This window comes from Lates calcarifer, linkage group LG6 (assembly GCF_001640805.2).
Source record: "Lates calcarifer isolate ASB-BC8 linkage group LG6, TLL_Latcal_v3, whole genome shotgun sequence".
NCBI lineage: Eukaryota > Metazoa > Chordata > Actinopteri > Centropomidae > Lates > Lates calcarifer.
In genome coordinates, this window is record NC_066838.1 from 5,465,619 (window position 1) to 5,490,619 (window position 25,001).

Genomic DNA, 25,001 nt, shown 5'->3' on the forward strand with positions numbered 1-25,001 from the left:
TATTCTTCCGAACAGTTTTTGTAAAATGGTAAACTTCTTCCAGTCCTGTGCTATTTTTAGTCACCGATTTTTTGAAGTTTTCCCACTGTCTATCTTCGCCAATTGTCTGATTCAATTTCCTAGTCAATGCATTTTTGAGAAAGTCTGATTATGTCACACAATAGTGTGGACATAAAAATGTATTTTTAAAATATATTTTTGTTCTAATATTTACAAACAATAACACACAGGCAGGAAAGGGTTGAAGTTGCCAATAGCACCTGAGAGGAGAAAGCAGTAACTGATTTACTTGATGGTCTGCAGCAGCCACCTGAAAAAGTACAACAGTGCCATCTGCTGTTTATGGTTGTTTGCATTTGGGGCATCACCCGCTAAAATTAGATTAGTGGGGTTTACTCAGTGCTGGATTTCGTTAAACTTTGTATCTAAGAACAGCAGGGAAAAAAATGAAGGCACCACGGATGTAAAGATCGCTGCTTTTTAATGGCCCACGGTGTGCCACAGCATTGCAGACACATGAAAAGACCAAGACACGTTGCTGATCGGGTAATTTTGGGGAACTTTAAGAGGTTTTACATGTCTTGGCGTGGTTAATCACAGACGCCATAACAGGTGAATCTCTAATGCATATACAGTTAATTCCAACCGTAATATAGTTTAACCGATTAGCGCATGTATATAGTGTATGTATATTTTAATTTTAAATAGAACAAACATATTTTCGATGCAAAAAAATAACTCAGGAGATTTCATGTCGGTTGTACGAGTTTGCAGGCACCTTAAATGCACCAGCATGTTTACTGACCGTTCATTGGTTCATCTCGCTCTAACTCTGGTCCAATCACAGCACGATGGGGGAGTAGCATGCGCCCCACCTTGTTTCGGTCACATGACGTGAGCTTACGAAGATGGTGGAAGTTTCTTCTTCCTTGAAGTGAAAGCCCCGACTGAAACCCAAACATCCCGCTGACCGAGGGCTGGGAGTTCACTGCACCTTTACCAGTTTAACATCGTCCCTTGGGATCCGGGTAAGTGATACGAGACAGCTACTGCTGTTTCTTACCAGCGGTGGTCGTGTTTTTTAATAGCCGTTGGACTTTGGGATTTCCAGCCAGCCATGATGATGACATGAGCTAGTTAGGCTAGCGGTTAGCCGGTCTGGGATGGCAGCAGGCTGTCACAACTGACATTCAACACGTACTTAGCAAGTCCTGTTACCTCACCGCCACTGTTAATATACAAAATGTTCCATTTTAGTGTAGTTTGTCAGCTAATGAGGACAAACTGTGCTTTACTGTACGGCTAACTCAGGTAGCGTTAGCTCGTTATCCATTGCTAGTTGTATTAAATTATATAATCTTTGCTAACGTTTGTTATCTTTTTTTTTTTTTTTTTTTTTACCAGTAAGGGAATATTGAGGGATAATGATTACAAATAAGTGATCTTTGTCAATAATTAATTGACATGCTGGCTAGCAGAGTTGGCATTCAAGTAGTTAGAGTTACTTTAGCTACGTGTTGTCATATGGAAAGAACAGGACACCAAACTCCATTTAAGATCTGGTGGTTTAAGGTCGCCAACATGATTTATACAACCCAGAATATGAGACATTTGAAAAATATTATATGACGTGCTACATCCTATACAAGACGTTAATCAGTAATAATTTCATCTATGTATTGAAGATTCTTCAGGTGAGTTGGGTGGCCCAGTTGTAAGAAAACTTTGATGTATGCAGTGTTTGTATATCCAGCAAGCATCTGTCAAACTTCTTTATTGAGTTTCCTGCTTATCACTGTCATCTACCAGCAGCTGTTTTGACTGCATAGTTTTGTCTCCTTGCATAATTGTAGTTATGTGGGAGACAGATAAGTATAGAGGGGAATAGACAATGATTTGTTTTGTAACAGTTATTAGTCATCCGCATCATGGCAAGTTTGATTGTGCTGTTTTGTGTTCTCGTCTGCCACTGTTCTCCACAGGCAGTATCAAGTGTTTATTCTTCTGGGGACTGAACAGGGAAGCTGGCTGTTGTTTTTATGTCTGTTTTCTTGGGTGGCCCTCCTGTTGTGTGAAATATTACTACTATTAATAATCTGTCACAGTGTATCTAACGTGGTCTCCTGGGTTGAATGACATAAATGATGTTTAATTTTCAGTGGGGACCTAGTTTGTATTATTTTATTTCCTAGTTCATGACATGTACACTGGTGGATTATTAGAAACAACTCCTAAATTATGATTTTAGCTTATAGAGTGCATGTTTCACATGTTAAGCACAAACAACAACTTTACAGATGAACACTTAATATCAAATGGACTCTTGAGTTGTTTCCATACAGAATCATAACAGGAAAACCTGTTTGTCCTTTTATCTTACACTCATATTAAGTTTGGTCACTGTGAAGTTATGTTTTGGAAATATGCACCATGGTTTTCTATCCTGAGTCATTGTGTAAACAATGTATGTTTATAAGTTAAAAAGGAGTTAACAGTCCGGACTATACAAGTTTAGCCTGTAGTTGATATGGCTGATCTTAAGAGAGGTTTTGGTAATATTGTTCAAAATGGGCTGTTGAGGTGCGCAAAACCCTATACAGAGCTCTATGGCCAAAGAAATGGAGCAATAAGAACTCAAATCCATTACAAAATGCCTCACAAACGCACCAAACACAATTTACTGGCATGGTTAAAAAAATCCAAGTCAAGCAGGTTGAGTTTAATATTCAGCGAATACCGTCATCTACAAAACATGGTCAGCCTGCTTATGAGACTGCAAAGTCAGCAGTTGCAATGAATTATTGACAGAGACTAACGCAGTAGCCAAAGTGAAAGTTTACCCAGGAGCTCCTCACTTTCTCCTGCTCTGCCGTGTGCATACAGGACGAGATAGACTTGGGCACATGCATTATTCAATGACGCATCAGACCAGATTCTAGGAAAGATCACAGGAACTGATTTCCTGTGCAAGCGTTTCCTTTTCCCTTCTCTCCTTTTGATTGACACATTTGTCAGTGGTGTATCTTAGTAGTCAGTAGATTTTCATATCAGAGTTCACAGTTATATCACAGTGATATTCTGTCAAGTAGACATTATTTGGCCAGTGTTTATCTAAAATGGAAAATTTTCTCCAGAACAATGTAATGCTGTTGTCAGTGTTTCCTGTAATGATGTTTCCATCCCAGTGAAATTGATGAAAATGTTCCAGTTATCTAAAACTGAAAGCATAACATCAGGTCTCAGTGACAGTCCTTCAAAGCTTCTTTGCTGCTAGTTGACAACACTGTTTCTAAAATTTTATCTGGAGAACAATCAAAGAAAAGGCAAACATACAACACACATACATATTTCTCAGTAAGTTTCATCTTCAGTATTGGGCTTTAAATACATGTAGCAGCCATGATTGTAAGCACTTCTCAGTGCTGACACATTACTTAATTAGCACATTATAGTGGCAGATTTATGGATCTTAATAGTATGTTGCCAAGAAGCATCCTGGAAAATAAATGATAATGATGATAAGTAGATAAAAAGGTAGGATAGGCCCCAATGACCCTGCACATGGTATAACCTTTATGCATCAGTTATTTACAATTGTGCAGATGCTTGTGTGGCTCTGTCTGCAGTCAGCCTTATGTGTCCTTCAGACACAGAGCAGATACTTAGGCATAGGTTGTATTTTGGAATCAGTTTTAAACTGAGCATGCTAGAATGACTGCAGTATTTCACAGACTGCAGGCCTGACCTTAGTCTTCGTTTATTACCCTGAATGATGGTGCACTTTCTGTGTTTCACAAGACAGTCTGACAGGTAACTCTGACAGAGTGGTGAGCGTGTTTGACTTTATCTACCTTGTTATATGTGTTACAAGTGGCAGTAGTGTGGTGTGTGGTTGGGTGAGTGAGGCACATGTGTTTAAGGGGTCTGGGGGCCAGCCATGTGGAGCAACAAAAAAGGGGAGAGACTGGTCTGGTCTTTTCCTTATATACTCTAGGACTAGTCAGCCCCAGTTGACAATCAGCTGAGTGAGGGCCCCTCTCCAGCTCCTAGTCCCTACTCAGTTACTGCAGCCCACACAGCTCAAACAGGTATGTGGCCAGGGGCACACTGGTATGCCAATGGAGTCTTTGACATAGCATCCTGTGCCCTTTGCTGTGTGCTGTGTGTATCCTTTGCCCCCCCGGCCTTTTCTGTCTATCTCTACTATCATTGTCAAAAAATAAAGACAGAAACGCCCCTAACATGTATTAGAAGAAACCTGTGTGTTTCCAAAAATGTGGCAACACACAATTTGCTCAAAAATTAGTTGGTTTGAAAACAGCTGTTCTAATGTAAGATTGACCTTAGTTGAAACCAAGTGATTTTCTCTGTCTTAATGGTTCAGGCCACCCAAGTAGAGCTTACAGCCCAGATGAGCATTATTACATTTCATTCCATTATATTCGTTTGGCTGGCACTGTTGTCTTTACAGTAAATGCATGTAACCTCCAAAGGAAAAAGAGAGAGATGTCATCAAAACTTGCACATGCCTTAGTGATACTTCATTTGACTGAGACCTGTATGGGATGTTATCGAGGCTCAGTGAGTTGTGTTTGACCTGGTTGAGACTAGATAATTGACTGTCTTTCTTGTTTTTCCTGTACCGTGGAAACAGCCAGGAAAATACAGCTTTATTTTATGGTTTGAAATTGGTTCATGCTTCAAGCAGGTATTACTAAGGTAATGTTGTGCTATGTGTGTGGAGGTTTTTTTGGTTTGCTTATTTTTTTACTCATTAATAGTTTGAAATGTAATTTTTGGAGGTCTTTCATAATGTGGGCTAAGTATACTTCATCTGAAGGGTCACATCTTTCTTGTATGCTGCAAATTTGCAGCATACAAGAAGCGATTTGTCACCTATTTCAATGATGTGTTCTCTGTGCTGCAGGCCTTCATCCCAGCCCTATGTCATGGCCAGTGGAGTCACCAGGTCGGGTACCTCCAATGGCTACCCTATGAAGGCACAACTGCAAATCATTGGTACGTCCTCAGTCAACATGGACCCAGTGTTCACAAAAAATACCAGGTCTTTTATAATTGTGCATTGTTTTATGAACAAGATGTTTTGACATATTACAGCAGGAAAAATACAGTTAAATAATAAAAAAATACAGATGGTTGAATTCTGTTTAGCATCTTCAGTTTCAGGTCTCAGTATGTGCATGTTGACTCACTGTCACTGTCATGGCTTACTGGGATACTTGAATAGAACAGAGCAATCATTAATGTTATAAGTAACACCTGTGTTTGTTTTACTAAAACAATTTAAAATGTTGTATGTGAAAAAGATTTTGAGAACTTGAATTATCTTATCTTCATTTCCACATGTTAAATCATACAGTGATGTACATCTGTCATTATGCGGTTTAAATGAGTTGGAATTTAGTCCCCCTAAATTAGGGAAATTTATTGGAGATAGTAAATGCACCACTTCACTAAAATAAATTTTGCAATTCTTGTAGTGTGTAGCTTTAAAATCCTGGTTACCCTGCTATACCATGTTAACAGTGAAAAAGGTATACCCCACACAGTATATCTCAATTTGTCTGGATTATTGCTGTCTTACTATTTATTTCCAGCAACCATGTCTTTCTTTGTCTGGCTCCATTGTGACTGACTGTCCACTATGCGGTCTCTTCTTCCTGTTTCAGTGCTCTCAGCAAAACTGAAAGAGAACAAGAAAAACTGGTTTGGTCCCAGTCCTTATGTGGAAGTGACAGTCGAAGGCCAGTCCAAGAAAACAGAGAAATGCAACAACACCCACAGCCCCAAGTGGAAGCAGCCGCTCACTGTGTGAGTCAAAGTCTCTTCAGTCTCTTGACCACACCCATATGACATTTGATATTTATGATAATCAGAACTTTACCATGCTGTTGCTACTCTTAAAATAGAGTATTCCAGCAAGACCTGTGTCAAATTCTATTTGAAATGAAAAAGTCTGTTGTGCAGCCGGCATGGGATTTTATTTGTATAGGAAACACAGGGTGAATGCTAATCTTCACAGAAGATAACAAGCATCAGTTTACTGAGCTTTGGACACATTAACCTAATTCCATCCTAATATGGCTGACTATATATTGCATTTTTTGAACTGACTCACCACACTTTCTTTTAACTGTCCGACAATTCACTCGAACTCGAACAATTCGCTTTAAACTTTACAAATTGAATCTTGTCTTAAAATGACCAAACCACAAATCTAACTACTATGGAGGTAGAGACAGGTGATGTAAATGGAGGGAAGGCAACACAGATTGTGCTAGGCAGGACAGTCCGAATTGTGTCTGTTGGCTGCTCAGATAGTCTCAGCTCCAGTGTCCAGCTGACAGCGCTGTCAGCAGCTCAGCAGGAGAGACACTAAGCGCTATGGTACAATTTCATAACTGAGCTATAACCAAGACTCCAACTTTTAGTTTCTCTGACTGTGTGGAAATCTGATGTTTTCACATCCCAGATGATGAACAGAGACATTAAGGTTTAATGAGGACACATCAGTAATAATATTGAGTATTTAAATCTAAGTTTTACTTCAAGGGTTTGTAAGGAAGCCTTAGCACTTGTCACTTCTTGTTAAAATCCTGGTAGAGCACTTGAATTGCAGATTGCACAGGCATCTAAAACTATTGCCTTTTGGTGATTAGCCATTACTGATGCAGTACAAGAAATACTGAAGGTTCCTTGGGAAAAGTTTTATCAGAAGAAGCAGCTTAAAGTTGCTCATCAACTTATTTAAAATTTGTTCAGAAGCTTATAAAGAAAATATACAACAGTACTTGGCACATACAGTAGCAATCAGTGTCTGTGCCACTGAGTGAAATGAGTACAACTTGTTCTAATTCCCCAGAGTTTGAATTAAGTGATTAATGAAAAAAGTGGAGGAGGAAGCATATCATGGAAAATGACTGCTGACTGCAGTATTGCACATCATAGTTTCCTCAGAAAACTGTTCAAACTTTGAAGAGTTTCTTGTAAGCATTTAAAAAAAGACTTCCTTAAAGTTGTGTAAAATTGCTAGTGTAAGATATGATCTTGATCAAGATGTTTTTTTTTCCTGCAGCAGCATTCGTCCTAAATGAGTCACCATGGCTCAGTTTGGGGAGGATTTTTTCTGTAGTGTAGTTCTGAGTTAATGGTGTGAGTGCAGCATAAAGAAAAGATATGCTATCTCCATGTCGATGGAACAGGCTGCACTTATACGTAAAATGCCACACAGTGGTGAGAGTGTGTGTCCACTCCATTAACAGGAATCCTGTTTCTATATATGTATTGTACATTTAGTGCGCTCACACCGCTTCACTTCCTGCAGTCCAACATATTCACACATCAGGTGTCCTCTTAATTTTAGCCTGTCCAGGATATTCTGCTGCGCACAGTGACCTTCTTAATATAGAGCTCTCCTACAGTTTCTCTTGCACCCAAGGGGTTAGAATATTATATAACAAGTGTTTACTATGGGATGTAATCGGACCTTAGCCCATGTGTCCACAAATGTCTTTTCCTTGGGGCACTGAGGGAAACCAGCTCAAACAACTGTCATAGTGATGGTTACAGACACTTGTTGTCCCTGAATAGCTTCTGAACTTCATTGTCTATGGGTTGCTTTCACAACAAGAAAAAGACTATTGCTGCTCACATAGGCACAATGGCTTTCACTTCTTTACCAGCTAAATTAGGTTTTCTTTACAACCTCTGAAACAGCTACCAGTGATATAAATGATCAGCATTTATTGGTTAAGACAGTGATGTCTGTGTGAATTACTTATTCTTGGTGCCAATTAATGTCACTGTATCATTTAGACTAATGCTCATAAATTTTGATGCAAATGTCAGGGAGTAGCAGATTATCTGCAAAGAGGAAGCTGTGTCACTGAAAGGCTGCTGAGTTTCAAACTGTGATTAATAAAATGTTGGTGAAGCAAGGCATCACTCTTTCTTTCAGAAGTACAAATGCGTTGCATGTATGAACTGAGCTGTTTGTTTCGTTAGGATCGTGACTCCATTCAGCAAACTCTCGTTTCGCGTGTGGAGCCACCAGACCCTAAAGTCGGACGTGTTGCTGGGCATGGCCACGCTGGACATCAGTGACACGCTCAAGGCTAATGACATGAAAAGTGAGTATGTGATACAGACACACACAGCTGTTCTATATATTCTTTTTAATTTCTGGACCTCCTGACTTCACTTTTTTACAATAATTCAAGCAAAGTCCCTGTGCTGCAGAAAACTTTTTATTGACAAACAGACACTTGGTATTATCTTTAATTTGATTGTGGGGCAGTTTCAACTAACTGTCTTTGCAGTGAAGTGCATAGATGTTAAGACTAACACATCCATACTGACTCCTCTCCACTGAAAACCAAACTGAGATTAGTGGCACAAGCATAGCTCACTACCAGTCAACCTCTGTTTGATCTTAGAGGCCCACAGTGCTTACAAAGGCATGGTGTCACGTAAAGATTGTAAAAATGTCATCATGAAATGGTGTAGGTAGATCAGTACCTTGTGTGGCTCAGGGCTGGGGTTCCTTTATGGTTCTTACACCAAACATGATTCTACATGATTTTCATTTTCTACATGGAATTGTAAAATGACTCTTTTTCTTTCTTTCTTTTCCCTTTTTTTTGGTGTCAATATCTTGGCTTAGCAGTACATGTGTTGGTTTTTCTGGTGGTATGGGGATATTTCCTTGGTTTTCCTGTTCCTTTTTTGTCTTTTTTGATAGTGGATCTTTTTGTCTGGTCAGCAGTTCTGGCTATTACTGCTACAACTGTTCTTCTTTTATTTATTTCAAACCACTGTTGCAGCTGCCAGAAATGTGAAATGCATCAGAAGGTATTCACTAAACCCTGTGGTGGTTTTGGTGAATACCTATTTGTTGTGGTGCTGTTTCACAGTAGACAAAAAATAATGTGGAAATTAAAAAAGGTTATTTTAACTGTTTGCTATTTAAGCCTCTACAAAAAAATCAGGCAACCCTAAATTACTCTAAAGCTGTTACAGATGTGATTTACCAGACTTTTCCCTGCTGGGTTATTTTTAATGTGTGGACCCTGTCCAGCAGTGCTAATGATGGAAAACTCTTAGAATGAATCACATTTTGAGAACTGATTGATGTTCCATGTCAGAGCAGGAACGTATACACCGATCCCTGTAACTCTGTAATTGAAATCACTTGTAGATATGAACATGTTTTGTTTATGTTACAAATGAGCCCTAGCAAGAGCATTCAGCCTGAACAGGAACAGCAGACCAAACAGTCTTGTCTTGTTCCTTCCATTTATTTAGATAATTTGTTGTAATTTATATGGTCAGGTCTCTTCATACTGAGTCAGGTGAAAGATGGCTGGTGTGGTGACGTTCATAGGCAAAACTATAACTTCTGAATGAGTGGTCAATGCATCTTGTTACTGATTAATATGACTGCATCATTAATAGCAGGTAGTATTTTTCAGTTATCGTTGTTATACTCTGACCATCATGTGTTTCTGTTGTTTTGATTTAGTCTCTGAGGTGGTGCAGACCTTACAGCTGTGTGCAGACAGAGATCAGTCAGATGTGGTGGGAGATCTGTCTGTCTGCCTGGACGGCATGACCGTTGACCCTGAGATGTTTGCCATGGCCAAGGCTGACCATCACAGTGAGTCTAAGAAGCCTGTTTGAATATTGCTAAGTTAAAGTTTATTTATCATTACATGTTTAAAAGACACAGTTGATGGAATCACTTATCTAGTCACAGGAAATGTGCACATTTATAAATGGCTCACTGGTAGTTACTAGAAGTAACAAATCATAGTTCCTTGAAGTTCAAAGATATGGCATAGTAATCAACATTTATCTTGTGTGCTTTTATTTCAGGTACATCAAATGGGGAATCACAGCCTAATGGAGATCATGCCATGCCAAAGTACAGTTCCTTTTCCCATCTGCAGTCGAGTTTCATGAGTGTCACGTTTCTAGTTTGTGCTTTTCTGCTTTTCTTCCCTGATATACTTGTCCATCCACTCTCGCTCCTCACAGGCACAGTCGAGACAGCTCTCCAGCTGTGGATGGTGTGGATCATAAGTCTTCTCCCAGTGGCTTGAGGTCGGTGAACAGCACTGGGTCTCCCATAGTGTCATTAGGGGTCTCGAAGCCTCTCCGACCACCTAGGCCCTCCAGACCTCCTCCTCCAACCCCCCGCAGACCCACCTCTTCACCAGGTCAGACATTTTCTGAAGTTTGGTCTTGAGCTGATCTGTTTTAGACACAGGAGACAAGGAGAGAAACTACACACTGACTGTGTACTCTGTCACAATCTCATTGATGTCACAAATGTAATTTAACCCTAAGGCCATACTTGGGGTTTGACCAATGCTCGACTGAATGACATTGTTTGTACGGTCACTTTACTTAAATATGAGCCATATTCAGGCCAAAATGTGTCAATGTTACATCTGTGAAGATTAACAATGTTTAATTAAGTGTGTGAAACTACTGTTTCTTTGCCAACTCAACCTGCAAAGCCAGTCTGCCTTGATAAAATGAAACAGTAATGTGTCCTACTCCTGTTTCTTTATCTGTAATCATCCTGTCCTGGTCTGAGAATCTACGGCTAACTCTCCATGATGTTGGATTCTTTCCTCAGCATCTTCCAGCAACGGCTCTGCACCAGCTGATGGCAGTGATGGGCAGTCAGGTTCTGATACACCTGTACGAACACCGGCCTCAGGACCCTCATCAACCCCAGACTCAAGTCCGTCAGCAGGCTCAGACAGAAACTCCACACCGGCCTCCAGCTCTGGAGCTACAGCAACCAGACAGCCAACCATCACCCCTGTGGTCACTCCCAGGGTCCCTGCTGTCAACGCTGGGCCGTTACCCCCTGGGTTAGCACTTTTTTTTCCATTTTTGCATAGATCAGCTAATGGTATAGTATAGTACATAGAGTGTTGTCCACTGTTCCTGTCACTAATACAGGTTTATTATGTCATTAACATCAAACAGTGACAAGTATTATCTGATCTCCCATTGTCCCACTGAGTGATAATAATATTACAGTGCCCAAGGCAAACAGCTGTTTATATGTTTTGCTGATCCGTATCATAAACTGAGACAAAGGGAATGGAACAAAGATGGAGCACAAGCTACAAAAACACCTCACCTACATCAGTAGAAAGTTCAGAAAGAAAGAAATCGATTGACTCAGAGGAGGATTAGTGTGTTTCAAAGAAATATTGTCATCTTTGAGCTAAAATAAGAGTCTCTCAGACTCTGAGATAACATTTACTCCAGCTAAAAAAAATACAGCAATGAGGTTTAGTAAAGCTTAGAATTTCTTCAATCCTGAAGCAATTTGTAGGAATGGAAGTGGAAGTGTGTGCACATTAAGAGCACAAGGAAATGTGAGGACAGTGGTAAAGTGGGATTACTGGCTGATCTAGTTTAGAGTGCATTAAACCTTCACTGAAATCCATATGAAGACATAAAGAAAACACACAGACACACAGAGAGCAGCTATGCATGCAGGCATGAGTTACAAATGTGAAGGTATATAAATGTTTTTCAACTGCTAGCATATCACTATTAACAGAAAAGAGTGATGTGTTTTTTGTTTACCCTTAGAAAACAACGTGTATGAATACTGATTACATCTGTGCAAGATTTTAATTGGGCTTGTAACCAAAACAACCCATTATCATCACTATTTTTTTCCTCTTGTCTGTCTATTTGGTTTCTGTCTGTAATTCCTTAAACACCCCTTTTGAGCCGTTATAGTTTTGTCATTGTGGAAACGTCATGACCTTCACTGGCTGCTTTTGCAGAGCGATGACTCATATCTTTATAGCTATTTTAAATCTATACCTAACCTAAGAGGCTGGAGCCATGCACCATTACCCAATGTCCTAAATTTTATTGTTGATGTTTCATCTAGGTGGGAACAGAGAGTGGATCAGAACGGCAGGGTCTATTTTGTCGACCATGTGGAAAAGAGGACAACATGGGAACGCCCTGAACCATTGCCTCCTGGGTAAAACATCCTTCTCATTTGATCTTTCTCTTCTCAGATGCAATAGTAGTAGATATTTCTTTTTTTCTTTAAGGTTTATAGGATTATGAAGTAGTAGTAGTAGCATAGTAGATACAATAAGACCGCCTCTCCATCTTAAAAGATATGGTTGCTGGATACTGGTACAGTAGATGGAATAGCTGCTGTCCACTGTTCCACCAATTTTCTAATTCAAATCCTCTAGCTAGCAGCTGTGTTAGCTACACCTGCAGATGATCATTGTCAGACTTCGTTGGTGAAGATATTTGAAGAAGATAGCACTGAGTTTTAACAGTAACTACTATAAATGTAACCTGTGGTGTTTTGACCATTAATAGTTCCCATTTTGTTTGTATCTCATGTTCTATTGGCACTTGCACAGGGACGAACCTGTGTGATGATGGTATCATGCTACTGTTTGCGGGTAAACATGGAAGGTTTCAAAATAATAAAAAAAATGGCTTTGCAAATATTTATGAGATAACATATTTTTCTGGCCTGAATGATACACACAATGTAGAAGAAGAATGAATATAAACATAGAAGAAAACTCTGCAGGTTACCTTTTAACTGCCTTCAGTAGTTCAGTGCATAATTCACAGTTGCAAATGATGTTGCTTGATTGTTTAAACTGACAAAGGAATCTTGCTCTGCAGATCCCTGTGGGAAAGGGGGTGTTACTGTAAACTGTAGGTGTATCATCATGAAGTTTGTTGTATTTTCACAGACAGGTTGCCAGTGTTTCTGTTTGTCCTGTTAAGTCAGTCTTTTCAAATTCTACATAGGAGTGAGATATGAACTCTGCACACTGACTGCAGGTTACTAATGCCTCTGGATTATTCTCTCTTTGTTTTTGGCTGGACTGTCTCTTGTAATTTGCTGAGAGCAGCATGCGGCTACATCCTGCGCCTCCTTCATTTATAACACTGATAATTTAGTTTACTCTTGAGCTTTGACGCATTTACTTATCCAGGCTTTTTCCACTTCCCTGTTTGAACTGATAGGGCAGGGTAATGTGGACCCTCTGTCTAGGGCTTTATTGACATGGCTGGTTATTATACAGTTTTACCCAGTGTTATTCAAAGTATAGATTTTTGAAAGACAGTACTCCATCTATATTTCAAATCACTGTTACAAATGAAATAAATAGTGCATAAATCCCATTGTCTTCTCTCATTTCATTTGTCCTCAGCTGGGAGCGCCGTGTTGACCAGATGGGGCGTGTCTACTTTGTTGACCACATCACACGAACCACCACGTGGCAGCGCCCCACAATGGAGACGGTGCGTAACTACGAGCAGTGGCAACACCAGCGAAGCCAGCTGCAGGGCGCCATGCAGCAGTTCAACCAGAGGTTCATATTCGGGGTGAGACTTCCTCCCTATAAAGTAATCCTACTGTGGTGATGTGTGTGATGATCTTCTCCTAATGCTGACACTTCAATACATTTACTGCTGTGAGTGTGTAACTGTAACTCAGTTACTGTTAATAGGCAAATCAAGGTTACACTTCAGACATAGTCACTAACCTGTTTATGTTTGTGATATTAATGTTGATGACACTATTGCTTCTCAAACAGCCATATTTTATTCTTAAGAGCTATTCTGATTATCTGCTCTGTAGCTACAAGACCAGGTCTCAGCCACTCAGAATAAGGAGTTTGATCCTCTCGGGCCTCTGCCACATGGATGGGGTAAGATCATAAAGGCTTTTCAATTTCATTACACAGGCTTTTGAGACATAATTTAACTTGTAACAGTAAACATTCACCATTCATTTCATAGCTGAGATATATTTAGCACACCAGCATTGAGATTTTATTCACATGTATTAATGCGTGTTGAAGTACTCCCATGTTACTGGTCTTATGAAGGTTTTCTTGAGAAGGCCGTTGTTTGTTAAGATGTGTAGTTTTCAACACTGACTTCCAGCACCTGCGTGATTCATAGTTGTAGCTGGATACCTTTTTGATCAGGCAGTCCACTTGGCCTTTGGTGAAAAAAGAAGGCTTTCGTAATCATTAACATCACAGTGATCCTACAAAAACTTCCATGTAAACCAGGGTGCAATGTCATATACACAGTGGTTAAATACAATATGTGAACACTGTCCAGAAGAGAGATGGCATGTCTTTGTACTGAACAGGAAAGCTTTTTCTAATACTTCTTCCTTTGCACCATGAACAAACAGCCAAATGCTTCATAGTTAGTCATTTTTTTCCAATTTTGGCCACAACTCTAAAGATTTACTGCATTTGTTGCTTGATCTTTGAAGCAATCTGATTATTACCCAGTTTCATTATGTTTTTCTGAGACCCTCTGGCCAACACTGGATCTTGATCTACCTCAGGAAGTGCTTGTTATCAGTAACGTGTTACCCGTTCATATCTGAGCAGGCTCTTTGTCTCATAGTCAGACTCATCAACAGTGCAAATGAGTCCTGTGGGAAACCTCTGGTACTTCCTGAGGTTTACCGCAGAACTCATTCCGCACTACTGAATATCAGTTTGTTAAACTCTAGGTATATGCATGAGTCCTTGTTTTTGTTTAAGATTGAGTCATTTACTTGCTATACAACAAACATACCACAGGAACTACTGAATTTTCATACAGAAAAGATGGTTTTATATGGAGTTTTAACTACATAGTTTAAGGCCACTGTGGATGGTCTGTTTGCAGTAATACAGTCACCCTATACCTCCAATATCTCAGTAGTATTCACATAAAGTACTTAAAAGTTTTTAAAATTTGTGCTCAGCTTGAATTGTTACTGTGTCTTTCAGAGAAGAGAACGGACACCAATGGCAGAGTTTATTTTGTACACCACCCTACACGGTCAACACAGTGGGAGGACCCGCGAACACAGGGGTTGGTTTCTGCTTGTTTGCATATTCTGCTGCTGTCACTTCAGATAACATGCATATCAGAGGAAACTTTGAATGCACTGTACCTGTATATGACATATATTTGTTTGCTACCTCATTTTCACTTCTTTTGAATTAATCCATCACTGACTATTGATCTGTTTTTATTTTTTAGGTTGCTCAATGAGAAGCCACTTCCAGAGGGCTGGGAGATGAGGTTCACAGTTGATGGTATTCCCTACTTTGTAGACCACAACAGGAGAACCACCACTTACATCGACCCTCGCACTGGAAAGTCCTCACTGTATGTCCTCCACCATACTGTTCTCCACTTACTTAAAATCTTCTTATTTTTGAAAATCACATAACTTTATCATTTTAGAGGCATCAAGTAATCTGATCTTTGTTGATTCTGGTTACTAATGTACTGGAATTCAAAAAAATAAAAAAACACAACTAACACAACTTTTTTTTAATTTTCAGACACGAACAAGCTAGCAAACTAGTGCAGATAATCAACAACTAATCATGAGAAAGTGTATCACCATACAATTAACTATAATAATACTGTTTTGTAAGATTTTTTTCATGTCTTTCGACCAAGGCCTTTAGGCATTTAACCATTTTTACGGAAGAAGCAAAAACTCACTTATAAGCACCATAGTATTTCTACAAACATGAAAACAAAAAAAACATTCCTGTTCTTAACGGACATTCTGAGAAATTAGGAAGTCACCCACAGGTTGAAGCAGATGAACCCAGTTTAGGGGAAGAGGGTAAATAAACAAAAAGTATTATAACACATATACTAGTAACAGCTCTACCTGAGATACATGTTTGCTGGAGCTACTGTCACTAACATTCTGGCTTCAGTCTTTCCAGCACTTCTGCATGCCACAAAATGAACATGTGATGTGTGTTTTCCAGCCAGAGAATACCACAGAGGGTCATAATTGTAAGAATTAACTCATTAAATGAACTAATAAAGCTGGTATTTTTCTTCAACCCAAATTATTCCTTAGTTTCGTAGGCTTTACAGACTTATTTCAGCAGATTTATAACCATATGAGTCATTGCTTTGGAAATCCCTCCATATATTTAGAACTTATGACGTATTATATTGATGTGACTAGTGTGTCACTAAGTCTCTCATGCCTTCATTCCGACAGTCTCACACCTCATATGACTCATGATGATAACCTGTGAGCTTAACACAAGTTGAGAGTAATTACTTTGGTCTGGTTACAGTGGTGGAAAAACCAGTTTGGTGAATGGGGATAAGAATGTCTGAACTAGCACGAGCTGTAACATATGGGCCAGGTATCCTTAAAACTGAACTTCAAAATAAGATCATTTTATTGCCTCTTGAAGTATATTTGTGTTGGGAATAATGGCAGCAGCAACACAGAAGACATAATAACAACCAATGAAAACAGCAACTAATATCATCTTCAGATGAGACATAAAAAAACAGAAACATGTAAAGGAACACTTAAAATTCTTTAAAATGCTGAAACATACCAAGAATCTGTGTGTTTGTCCACAGGGAAAACGGACCTCAGATCACCTATGTCCGAGACTTCAAAGCCAAAGTACAGTACTTCAGATTCTGGTGCCAGGTAGGAGTTACTGTGTATCAGTGTGCACATTACTGGTTACTTACTCTAAAGTAAAGCATGTTTCTTTCCTCAGTCAGAAGATGTCCCATAAGCATCAGTAGACTGCTTCAATGTATACTTTATTTAGAAGGAGATGTTTTAAATTGTTTGATATTATATGGAAGGAATCAGTAATCATGTCTGCTCTGAAAAGTCACTTATTCACCCAGGCCTTTGGCACTTAGTCTTTTTTGTTTGTTTTTTGTGTGGACATTGTCTATGTAAAGCGTCCATGGGTCTTGTGTAAGGCGCTATATTAATTTAAGTTATTATTATTATTATTTTTATTATTATTATTAGCATTAGCATTATGTGCCATTGGCAGGACTCTAGTATGTGATTTCACTGATTGGCACTCCATGAACCACAAAGCAAAATTGAGGAGTTTCAGCACACATTTGCTTAATCTACTCACATCATGGGTGCTATATAGTTTGAGATAATAATCTTGCAAGCTCATTTTATATCACCCACCCGATGCACTCAATAAATCTAATGAATCTGTGTCCGACTGTACATATCAACTTTGAGTCAAGTCGGGTTGTGTGATAAATGGCTGATGAATCATAGCACTTTAATGCAGCTAGAAAACAAAAAATATGCATAAGAGACACGAGGCATCAGTCTGTGCTGTCGTCCATCTGTGCTGGAAAATTATACACAAGATTTGGCCATATAGTAAAAGAGAAGAGGAAGGAACGAGAGTAGGAGGAGATAAGTATGTGTTTTAGCATTATTATTACACTCGCTCTCCTGTGTGTTCTGTACTATTTCATGTCATATTTGATTGGTTCCTTGTTAAACAGGAGTTATAGCAGAGGTTACGCTGAGTGAAGGAAGTTTGGTCCTAAATTTCTCACCCTGTCAGAATTTTGATACAGCCTGTCATTTTTATATTTATGTAATAATATATCATATACTAATCACCATAAAATATGCAGAGAAAGTATATACCATAATGACTTAATGTACAAGCTATGATTATAATGTTGTATGTCTTTCAAAGTAACTAAGCGTGTTAGCTGCATCTTGAATGACCCATGAACTGGCAGGTGTTGTCATGTCAGGAACTGAAAGCGCACCTGATGGCTAACTGCTTCTGACATTTTCTCTTTCCTCCAGCAACTGTCACTGCCTCAACACATCAAGATCACTGTATCCAGAAAAACCCTGTTTGAGGACTCCTTCCAACAGGTAAGGTGACTCACTCCAGTCAAACTGAACTCCAGGAAGATGTGCTTTTACTCTGAGCCTTTGTTTGCTGGTCAGGAAATGTGCATCATTTACTCAACCTCTGGTTTCAGTTTCTCAGAGTGATGAAGTTATTTACTTTAGCTACTCAATATAAAATGGTGTGGTTTTGATTTTAATGTTCTGAGATCTGCAGCAGTGTTTCACAAAATGAGCTTAAGCAATTGAGAAAAAATGTGATATCCCTTGCTTAGTTACTATTGTGTAATACAGTTATGACACCACCAATATATGAATACATTCTCTTGGTTTCAGATAATGAGCTTTAATGCTCAAGATTTGCGAAGGAGACTATGGATCATCTTCCCTGGAGAGGAGGGCCTCGATTATGGAGGGGTTGCCAGGTTAGAAAACAGCTGAATATAAATGGTTGTAAATGTGTGCTCACATGTTGCATGGAAAAGGTGTGAGCATGTGTTTCATCATTTTTTTATATTTATTGCAGGCGCTTTGGTCCATCACTCACTCCTCAGAATAATCATTTAGAGTTTTTGCTTCTAAATTCACCTGCAATTTTTGCCTTTAGCACAAACTCTGCAGCAGAAGTCTCCTTTTTACATTTCCATGATGATTTTTGTTTTTGTAACATAATTTCTCTGAAATTTGCTCCTACTTTGGCTTACAAGAGACTGACCTAGACGTTGATGTCTGTTCCTATACTATATCTACAACAAATGGAAAGCTCCCTACTCTTTCATATGTTAGCTAGGTGTTAGCTAGTAAGTCACATGGTCCCATCTTTTTCTCATTTCTGTTACTCTGTGTACTCTTCTTCAGGGAGTGGTTCTTCCTTTTGTCCCATGAGGTCTTGAACCCCATGTACTGCCTGTTTGAATATGCCGGTAAAGATAACTACTGTCTCCAGATCAACCCTGCCTCCTACATCAACCCTGACCATCTCAAGTATTTCAAGTTCATAGGACGCTTCATCGCCATGGTTAGTCACTTTATCGTGCACTGGATTTTTACTGTAGTAAAGCAAGAAAGATCATTGTGACACTAGTTTTAGGGTTTTGTATTGCACAGAGAAGAATTCTTACATTGAGACTTATGAAAGAAACTTAACAGTGGAACAACATTTGCTTCTGTTCCTTAGGCTCTTTTCCATGGCAAGTTCATCGACACTGGTTTCTCACTGCCATTTTACAAGCGCATCCTTAACAAGCCCTTGGCCCTCAAAGATCTGGAGTCAATAGACCCTGAGTTTTACAACTCCCTCATTTGGATCAAGTGAGTAGAGATGTGGTGTCGCAGTTGCCATAAAGATCTTTTATTTCGTTCAATAAGTGTCGGACGCCCTTGACTAGTTTTTAAATGTGCTAAATGTATTGTATTAAGTGTGTAACTGGACCAACAGTGAGAAGTTAGTGGTGTAATTGTCTGTGCTGCTCTTCAGGGATAATGACATTGAGGAGTGCGGGCTGGAGATGTTCTTCTCTGTTGACAAAGAGATCCTTGGGGAAATCACCACCCATGAGCTGAAACCAGGAGGAGGAGACATCCAAGTCACTGAGGAGAACAAGGAGGAGTACATCAGGTGGGTTTTATTGCATATGATTCTTAAGCTTCATTCATAAATCACATGGTCAGGTCAGTTACACGTCTCTAAGGTTAGACTTTAGCACACAGAGAAACTCTGTGTTACTGTGCTGTTTTTGTTTTTTTGAGTTTAACGAGGTAGGAGTGTAATATCTGTGCGTGTGTTTGCATTTGCCCCCCCCCCCAGGCTGGTAGCAGAGTGGAGGCTGTCCAGAGGAGTAGAAGAGCAGACACAGGCTTTCTTTGAAGGCTTCAATGAGGTCCTCCCTCAGCAGTACCTGCAGTACTTTGATGCCAAAGAGCTGGAGGTGTGGATGAACCAGAAACTCTGGATTGTATATACTTAGCTGTGAAAGCTTTTCTAGATTAATAAAAAGACACTTATAACTTACATGAATAACTTGTGTCCTGTTACAGGTAATGCTGTGTGGTATGCAGGAGATTGACCTTGCAGATTGGCAAAGGAACACTATCTACAGACATTATGCTCGCAGCAGCAAACAGATCATCTGGTTCTGGCAGGTCAGTGTGCAGCAGAAGCAGTGGCCTGTTTAAATTAAACTTTTCCACTTTTCTTTTTTTTTGTGGTATAATGTTCTACTATTATTGTTCTACTATTATTTTGTTAAATATGTGTTTACATTATTGGTTAGATTAAAAAAGAAATCATTACTTTAACATCTTACCCAGCTCATAGTTCTTTAGTTAGAGTGATACCATTTACCTCACCCATGATTATTTTAAAGACTTGTATGAGCTATAGGTGACATTTAAGTGTTTCAAACAACTTGCCACTTTTCCCTGCAGTTCATAAAGGAGATGGATAATGAGAAGAGGATGAGGCTGCTGCAGTTTGTCACTGGCACCTGTCGCCTGCCTGTAGGAGGCTTTGCTGACCTTATGGGTAATAATTACAGCAATTTAAATTGGCATTTAATGGAGCTGAAATGTGCATTGAGGCTAGCGTCTGGATAATGCTCTGTTCTGTTTTGATTTAGTGTAAACCTGCTCTTCATTTACAATACTGTGCAAAAGTTTTAAGCACTAAAGGTAAAGTGAGGATGTTGTCAAAAATAATCCCATGATTAATTTGTATTCATCAATTAGCCTCATGCAAAGTGCAGTAAACTAAAAAAAACCTGAATCAGATCAGTATTTCCTCTGACCCCCGTCCTCCCACTGGCTTTAAAACAGCTGCAGTTCTCCTCAGTACACCTGTACTTAGGTAGTTTGTTCCAGCATCTTGGAGAAGTTGCCTCAGATCAGGGCTCTGTGGGGGTCAGACCATCTGTTGCAGGACTCCTTGTTCCTCTTGTCTCTGAGGACAGTTTGTTATGATGCTGACTGTGTGTTTGGACTCATTGCCCTGATGCTACTGATGAAGGATACGAGTAAAAACATCTAGTGCCTAAAACCACAGTACTGTATATACTAATATTAAACCATTTCCAGTCCTTAGCATCTTGGCTAGGAAATTTTAACTATAACATGTCACACTGATCATGATGTGTTGAACAAACCACAGTGATTTATGCTCCTTCTGACCTGTGCTTCACCTTACAGGAAGCAATGGTCCTCAGAAGTTCTGTATTGAGAAGGTGGGAAAAGAAAACTGGCTTCCCAGAAGTCACACATGGTGAGTTCATGTGAACTACTGTAGAACCCACAGCACCGACTCAGTGTGGTTGACATATTTACTTAACTAACTAAGCTGTGGTCTGACCAAGCCTGTTTGTAGAAGTTTATTGCAGGAAGCTGTAGTGTTTCCTAACTTAGTGTGTTTTTTGGCTAGTTGTCATAAGTCAGGACTTATCCAGCCATAAGAACAGATCTCAAAGCACTAGGATATAAGGGGAAAGTTTGTTTGATGCTCATCTGGTTGTAAAAGAAGTCTAACATAGAATAAACACCAAAGGAAAATAAGTCCAACGTTGACCTGAAATCTATTTTTATGTTTCTTTCCCAGCTTTAACAGACTGGACTTGCCGCCCTACAAGAGCTACGAGCAGCTAAAGGAGAAGCTGATGTTCGCCATCGAGGAGACAGAGGGCTTCGGACAGGAGTGAGAGAAACCAGGAGAGGTTGAGTAATGGGTGCAGGAGTCTGAAGGAACGAAGACCACCAGTGTTCAAATCAGGGAGCCTCTTCAGAATAGGGGGGGTATTTTGTGCGTTAGTATCCATGCATGTTTGCACCTGTATGGTACTTCTATGGGTGCATGTGCGAGACTATATGTCATTGCAAAGGAGCAGGGATTTGGGAACTGGCGTCTACTGTGCACGCCGTGCTCTCAGCAGGCCTCTCAATGCCTGACTGGTACGTGAATAATTTTGTATTCTTTTAAACCAAAACACAGAAGCTGATCCTGTCTCAGAATGTGCACCAAATTATGCATGGGGTCCTGAAAACTCACCCTCAATGACATCTGTTTAATAAGACTGCAGTAGTTTTTCTTCCCCACATGTGATCATGTAACGGCATGCATCAGGGTGACCTTGGAGCTACAGTCAAAATCTCATAATCAGAAAGGTCACAGATTTCTTCTCATTAAGTTGCAGAGGGTGCACTTATTTTAAAACAGGGTTATGTTTCACCAAAAAGTAAACTTTGTTGCTCTAAGATTGTTTTTTTTTTTGTTTGTTTTTTTTTTTGCATAAGAAAAGAGTTTGGCCCACTTTGAGCATCAACCCCATCATTCTGATTTCCCATCATGCCCTTAAATCCCTCACATTTTTATCTGCATCTCTCATGACTAAAGTAGATCTTTTTGAACAGTAACACATGATTTTAATAGATGATAACTCTGACTCTGTGAACTTCTAAAAAGTAGTGCTCCAAATTAACGCTTAAATAACAGACAATCTTAGTGCTTCAGAGATTTGGGAGACATGTCTAATCTAATTAACAAGAGAGAAACAGTTTTGTGTTCCTGCTTCTGTTATAGTATTTGATCTGTGAATGACTTAATGATTGTGAAAAGTGTTGTAACCTCCATAATTTATAGTGGTGGAAAATGCAAAAGACTTCAGTAGAAGTTAAACTGACCCTAGTTTTATAGGGTCAGAGACTATACTGGATGGGACATCATAGTTTTTAGAGTATTCTGAGAATCTTGTAGTTTTTTCATCTTAATATCAGCTCCAGACATTTTACACCTTCCTTCTGTTGATTTGTGGAGCAGTCCCGTCGAAGACACGATCCCGAGGAAATCTGATGAGGATGAAGAAAGTATTTTAAGATGGTGTGTATTCACCAAAATCAAGTCAAACCAAATCAAATTTGACATTTTGAAATCCTGTGAGAAACTTTGTGTAGCTCTTCATACACATGTAGCACCTGAATGTTAGTGATAGAGCTGCTATCTTATCTGAACCCCCGTAGAAAACCACAAAACAAGTAGGAAAAATTTATAAAATTTGTGGTGCGGTTGGTGGTATTTAAAACTTTTGTCTTCCATTTTTGACTTGAAGGAACATTTTACCTCTGAGTATTTTCACCTCCTAACAGTCAGAATTCCTCTCATGTCATTTCCAAGATACTGCTACAGAGAAACAATTCATGTGATTATGCTTTCATTTGTGAAGATGTGTTATTTTAGGTAAAGATACTTACTATGACTTTTGGATCCCAAGAAGAGCTGATTTTTGCTCTTTGATATACAGATGTGCAAGTGCTCAAAGACAACTCCAACTGCTTTACCAATGTAGAATCCAGCATTAGGTGTGTACAGAAATAGTCCTCATCATATAACTGCAAATTGTTGTTTGGTTTGGTTTGGCTGACGTTACACAGCATCTATTCAACAGTAACAGATGATTTATCTCATTTATCTATCTGAAATAAAAAGACCAGGTAGTGTGGTTTCTCATTTTGGAGTGTCCTTTTGAATTATTTATTAAACTCACCAAAAAGACAGATTTGGTTACTGATGAACTTTGGATTCAGGTGTTGTTTGTCTGACGAAGCACCGCACTTTTAAAAAAACGTCCCTCCACTTTTTCTGACAGCATGTGGGACCTCCAGTCTCGGTTAGTAACACCAGGCTTTTTGATTTCACATGCTTGTCGAGGTGGTCTTTGGTGTTTGTCATTAGCCTTCAGGTAGCCTTATTTCCTCCCTCAGGCATCTGGTATCCTTTTTAGCAGCTTGATGTCAGCAGAGATGATCGATCATGCAGGCTTTATAGTTAATGGAATTCTCTGGATGCTGGCTCTGCTTAGTCCTCCTGCTGTGGAGAAGTAACTAGACCAAGAGGAGTTTGAAGTTTTGAAATTCTTATGAAGAAACTGCACCAATGAGGAAAAAGCTGTGAGACCTGAACTGATGGCTAAGCGTGACTTCAGCTGGAATAACAAATACTGAGACAAAGTCAGTGTAATATAACAAATGTAACATGAATAGTTGATTGGTTAAGTTGCCTATTTACATTTTTGCCTCAGATTGTTACTTCTAATGCAGAGTGTTGTTTTAATCTTGTTCTGGGTCGATCACATAATAAAATCCCGGGGATATAGTAACTAAGCAAATATGTAAATATCAAATTCATTTTGTTTGTCCATTTGTTTTCCAGAATCCTCCATGTACAACTAAACCACTGTCACTCTCCTGTATATGAAAACAAGTTGTAAATGGTGTCAATAACAAATTTTCTTTTGTAAAAGAATGGTTTTAATAAGAGGTTTATGGTAACACTATATTTTCTTTTCTGTGTTTAATTTCTGATGTACATGAAAGATGTGTAATATAGAAATTGTCACCTTAATAAATTAAATCAGAAATGTGTGTGTGTGTGTGTGTGTGTGCCTTGGAAGAACAAAAGAATCAGTCAGTGTAAAAGATGCTGTGTGTCAATGTCTTTTAGTCCCTGCAAAATTTCTTATCTGAGTGGCTCAGTCAGGTTGAGAGTAATCACATAAAGATCTTTTTAAACTGTCGATCATTTTACACAGGGACATGCAACGACACATTAAGACTGAAATGTTCACTGTGGTCATTTAACATAGTAATTAACCCTTGAATTGTTGTGAATGTGACAATTGTAGAGGCTATGTCAGAGCTAAAGCCACATACAAAGATAAAGTGTCACTGAAAGCCTTTAAAGTATTTATGAAAATAATGCAGAACATGATTTTGAAGCATTGATATGAAATGTCATACAAAACCTAACTATGGAGGACTATCATACTCATTTGTCAATATATAAATACACAAATATATTTTTAAGTAATACAGACAATAATAATACGATAAAATCTTAAGTCAATGCATAATTAAAGCTGCATTTCTTCTTTTTTTAATTTATGCATTTCACAGATTTTATTTATTTCTACATCTTTATGTCAGGTGGTGTTAACCTAACTGTAAAACATGACTGCTCACAGGTAGCTCTTATTATTTCTGCCCTGTATGTGATGCATGAAGCTGAGCTGCCTGGTTCACTCACAACTGCAACAGCTAGTTGTGAGCTCCCTGGTTTGCCTGGTTCACCAATGCTACATGACAGTTAAAAGTTAGTACCACTGCCTTATTAATAGACAGACACAGAAATAGAGAATTGAATAAATGTAGAAATAATATGACAATCATTTATTTTTGCTATTAATTCTAAACATCTATTTAAATATTA

At 39.0% G+C, this 25,001-nt stretch overlaps 1 protein-coding gene across 1 annotated transcript; it reads left to right on the forward strand.

Moving 5' to 3' along the window:
* Window positions 1–869: 869 nt before the first annotated feature.
* Window positions 870–24,157, forward strand: itchb (itchy E3 ubiquitin protein ligase b). The gene is made up of 24 exons (XM_018675299.2): window positions 870–1,028; window positions 4,928–5,019; window positions 5,691–5,832; window positions 8,026–8,150; window positions 9,542–9,676; window positions 9,895–9,943; window positions 10,057–10,238; window positions 10,664–10,904; window positions 11,951–12,046; window positions 13,257–13,431; window positions 13,688–13,757; window positions 14,847–14,931; window positions 15,103–15,231; window positions 16,474–16,546; window positions 17,708–17,779; window positions 18,092–18,180; window positions 18,614–18,773; window positions 18,933–19,066; window positions 19,233–19,373; window positions 19,563–19,683; window positions 19,793–19,897; window positions 20,183–20,279; window positions 20,939–21,011; window positions 21,342–24,157. Exons 2-24 carry the CDS (start codon window positions 4,950–4,952, stop codon window positions 21,439–21,441), a joined length of 2,664 nt encoding a protein of 887 aa, XP_018530815.1. The 5' UTR covers window positions 870–1,028; window positions 4,928–4,949; the 3' UTR covers window positions 21,442–24,157.
* Window positions 24,158–25,001: the final 844 nt, after the last annotated feature.

Bases quoted from the DNA above. Each gene is read 5' to 3' on its own strand.
- itchb (XM_018675299.2), top strand. From the start codon at position 4,950: ATGGCCAGTGGAGTCACCAGGTCGGGTACCTCCAATGGCTACCCTATG. The intron at 12,047-13,256 runs GTAAAACATCCT...ATTTGTCCTCAG, and splicing joins CCTGAACCATTGCCTCCTGG to CTGGGAGCGCCGTGTTGACC. The intron at 19,374-19,562 runs GTGGGTTTTATT...CCCCCCCCCCAG, and splicing joins AACAAGGAGGAGTACATCAG to GCTGGTAGCAGAGTGGAGGC.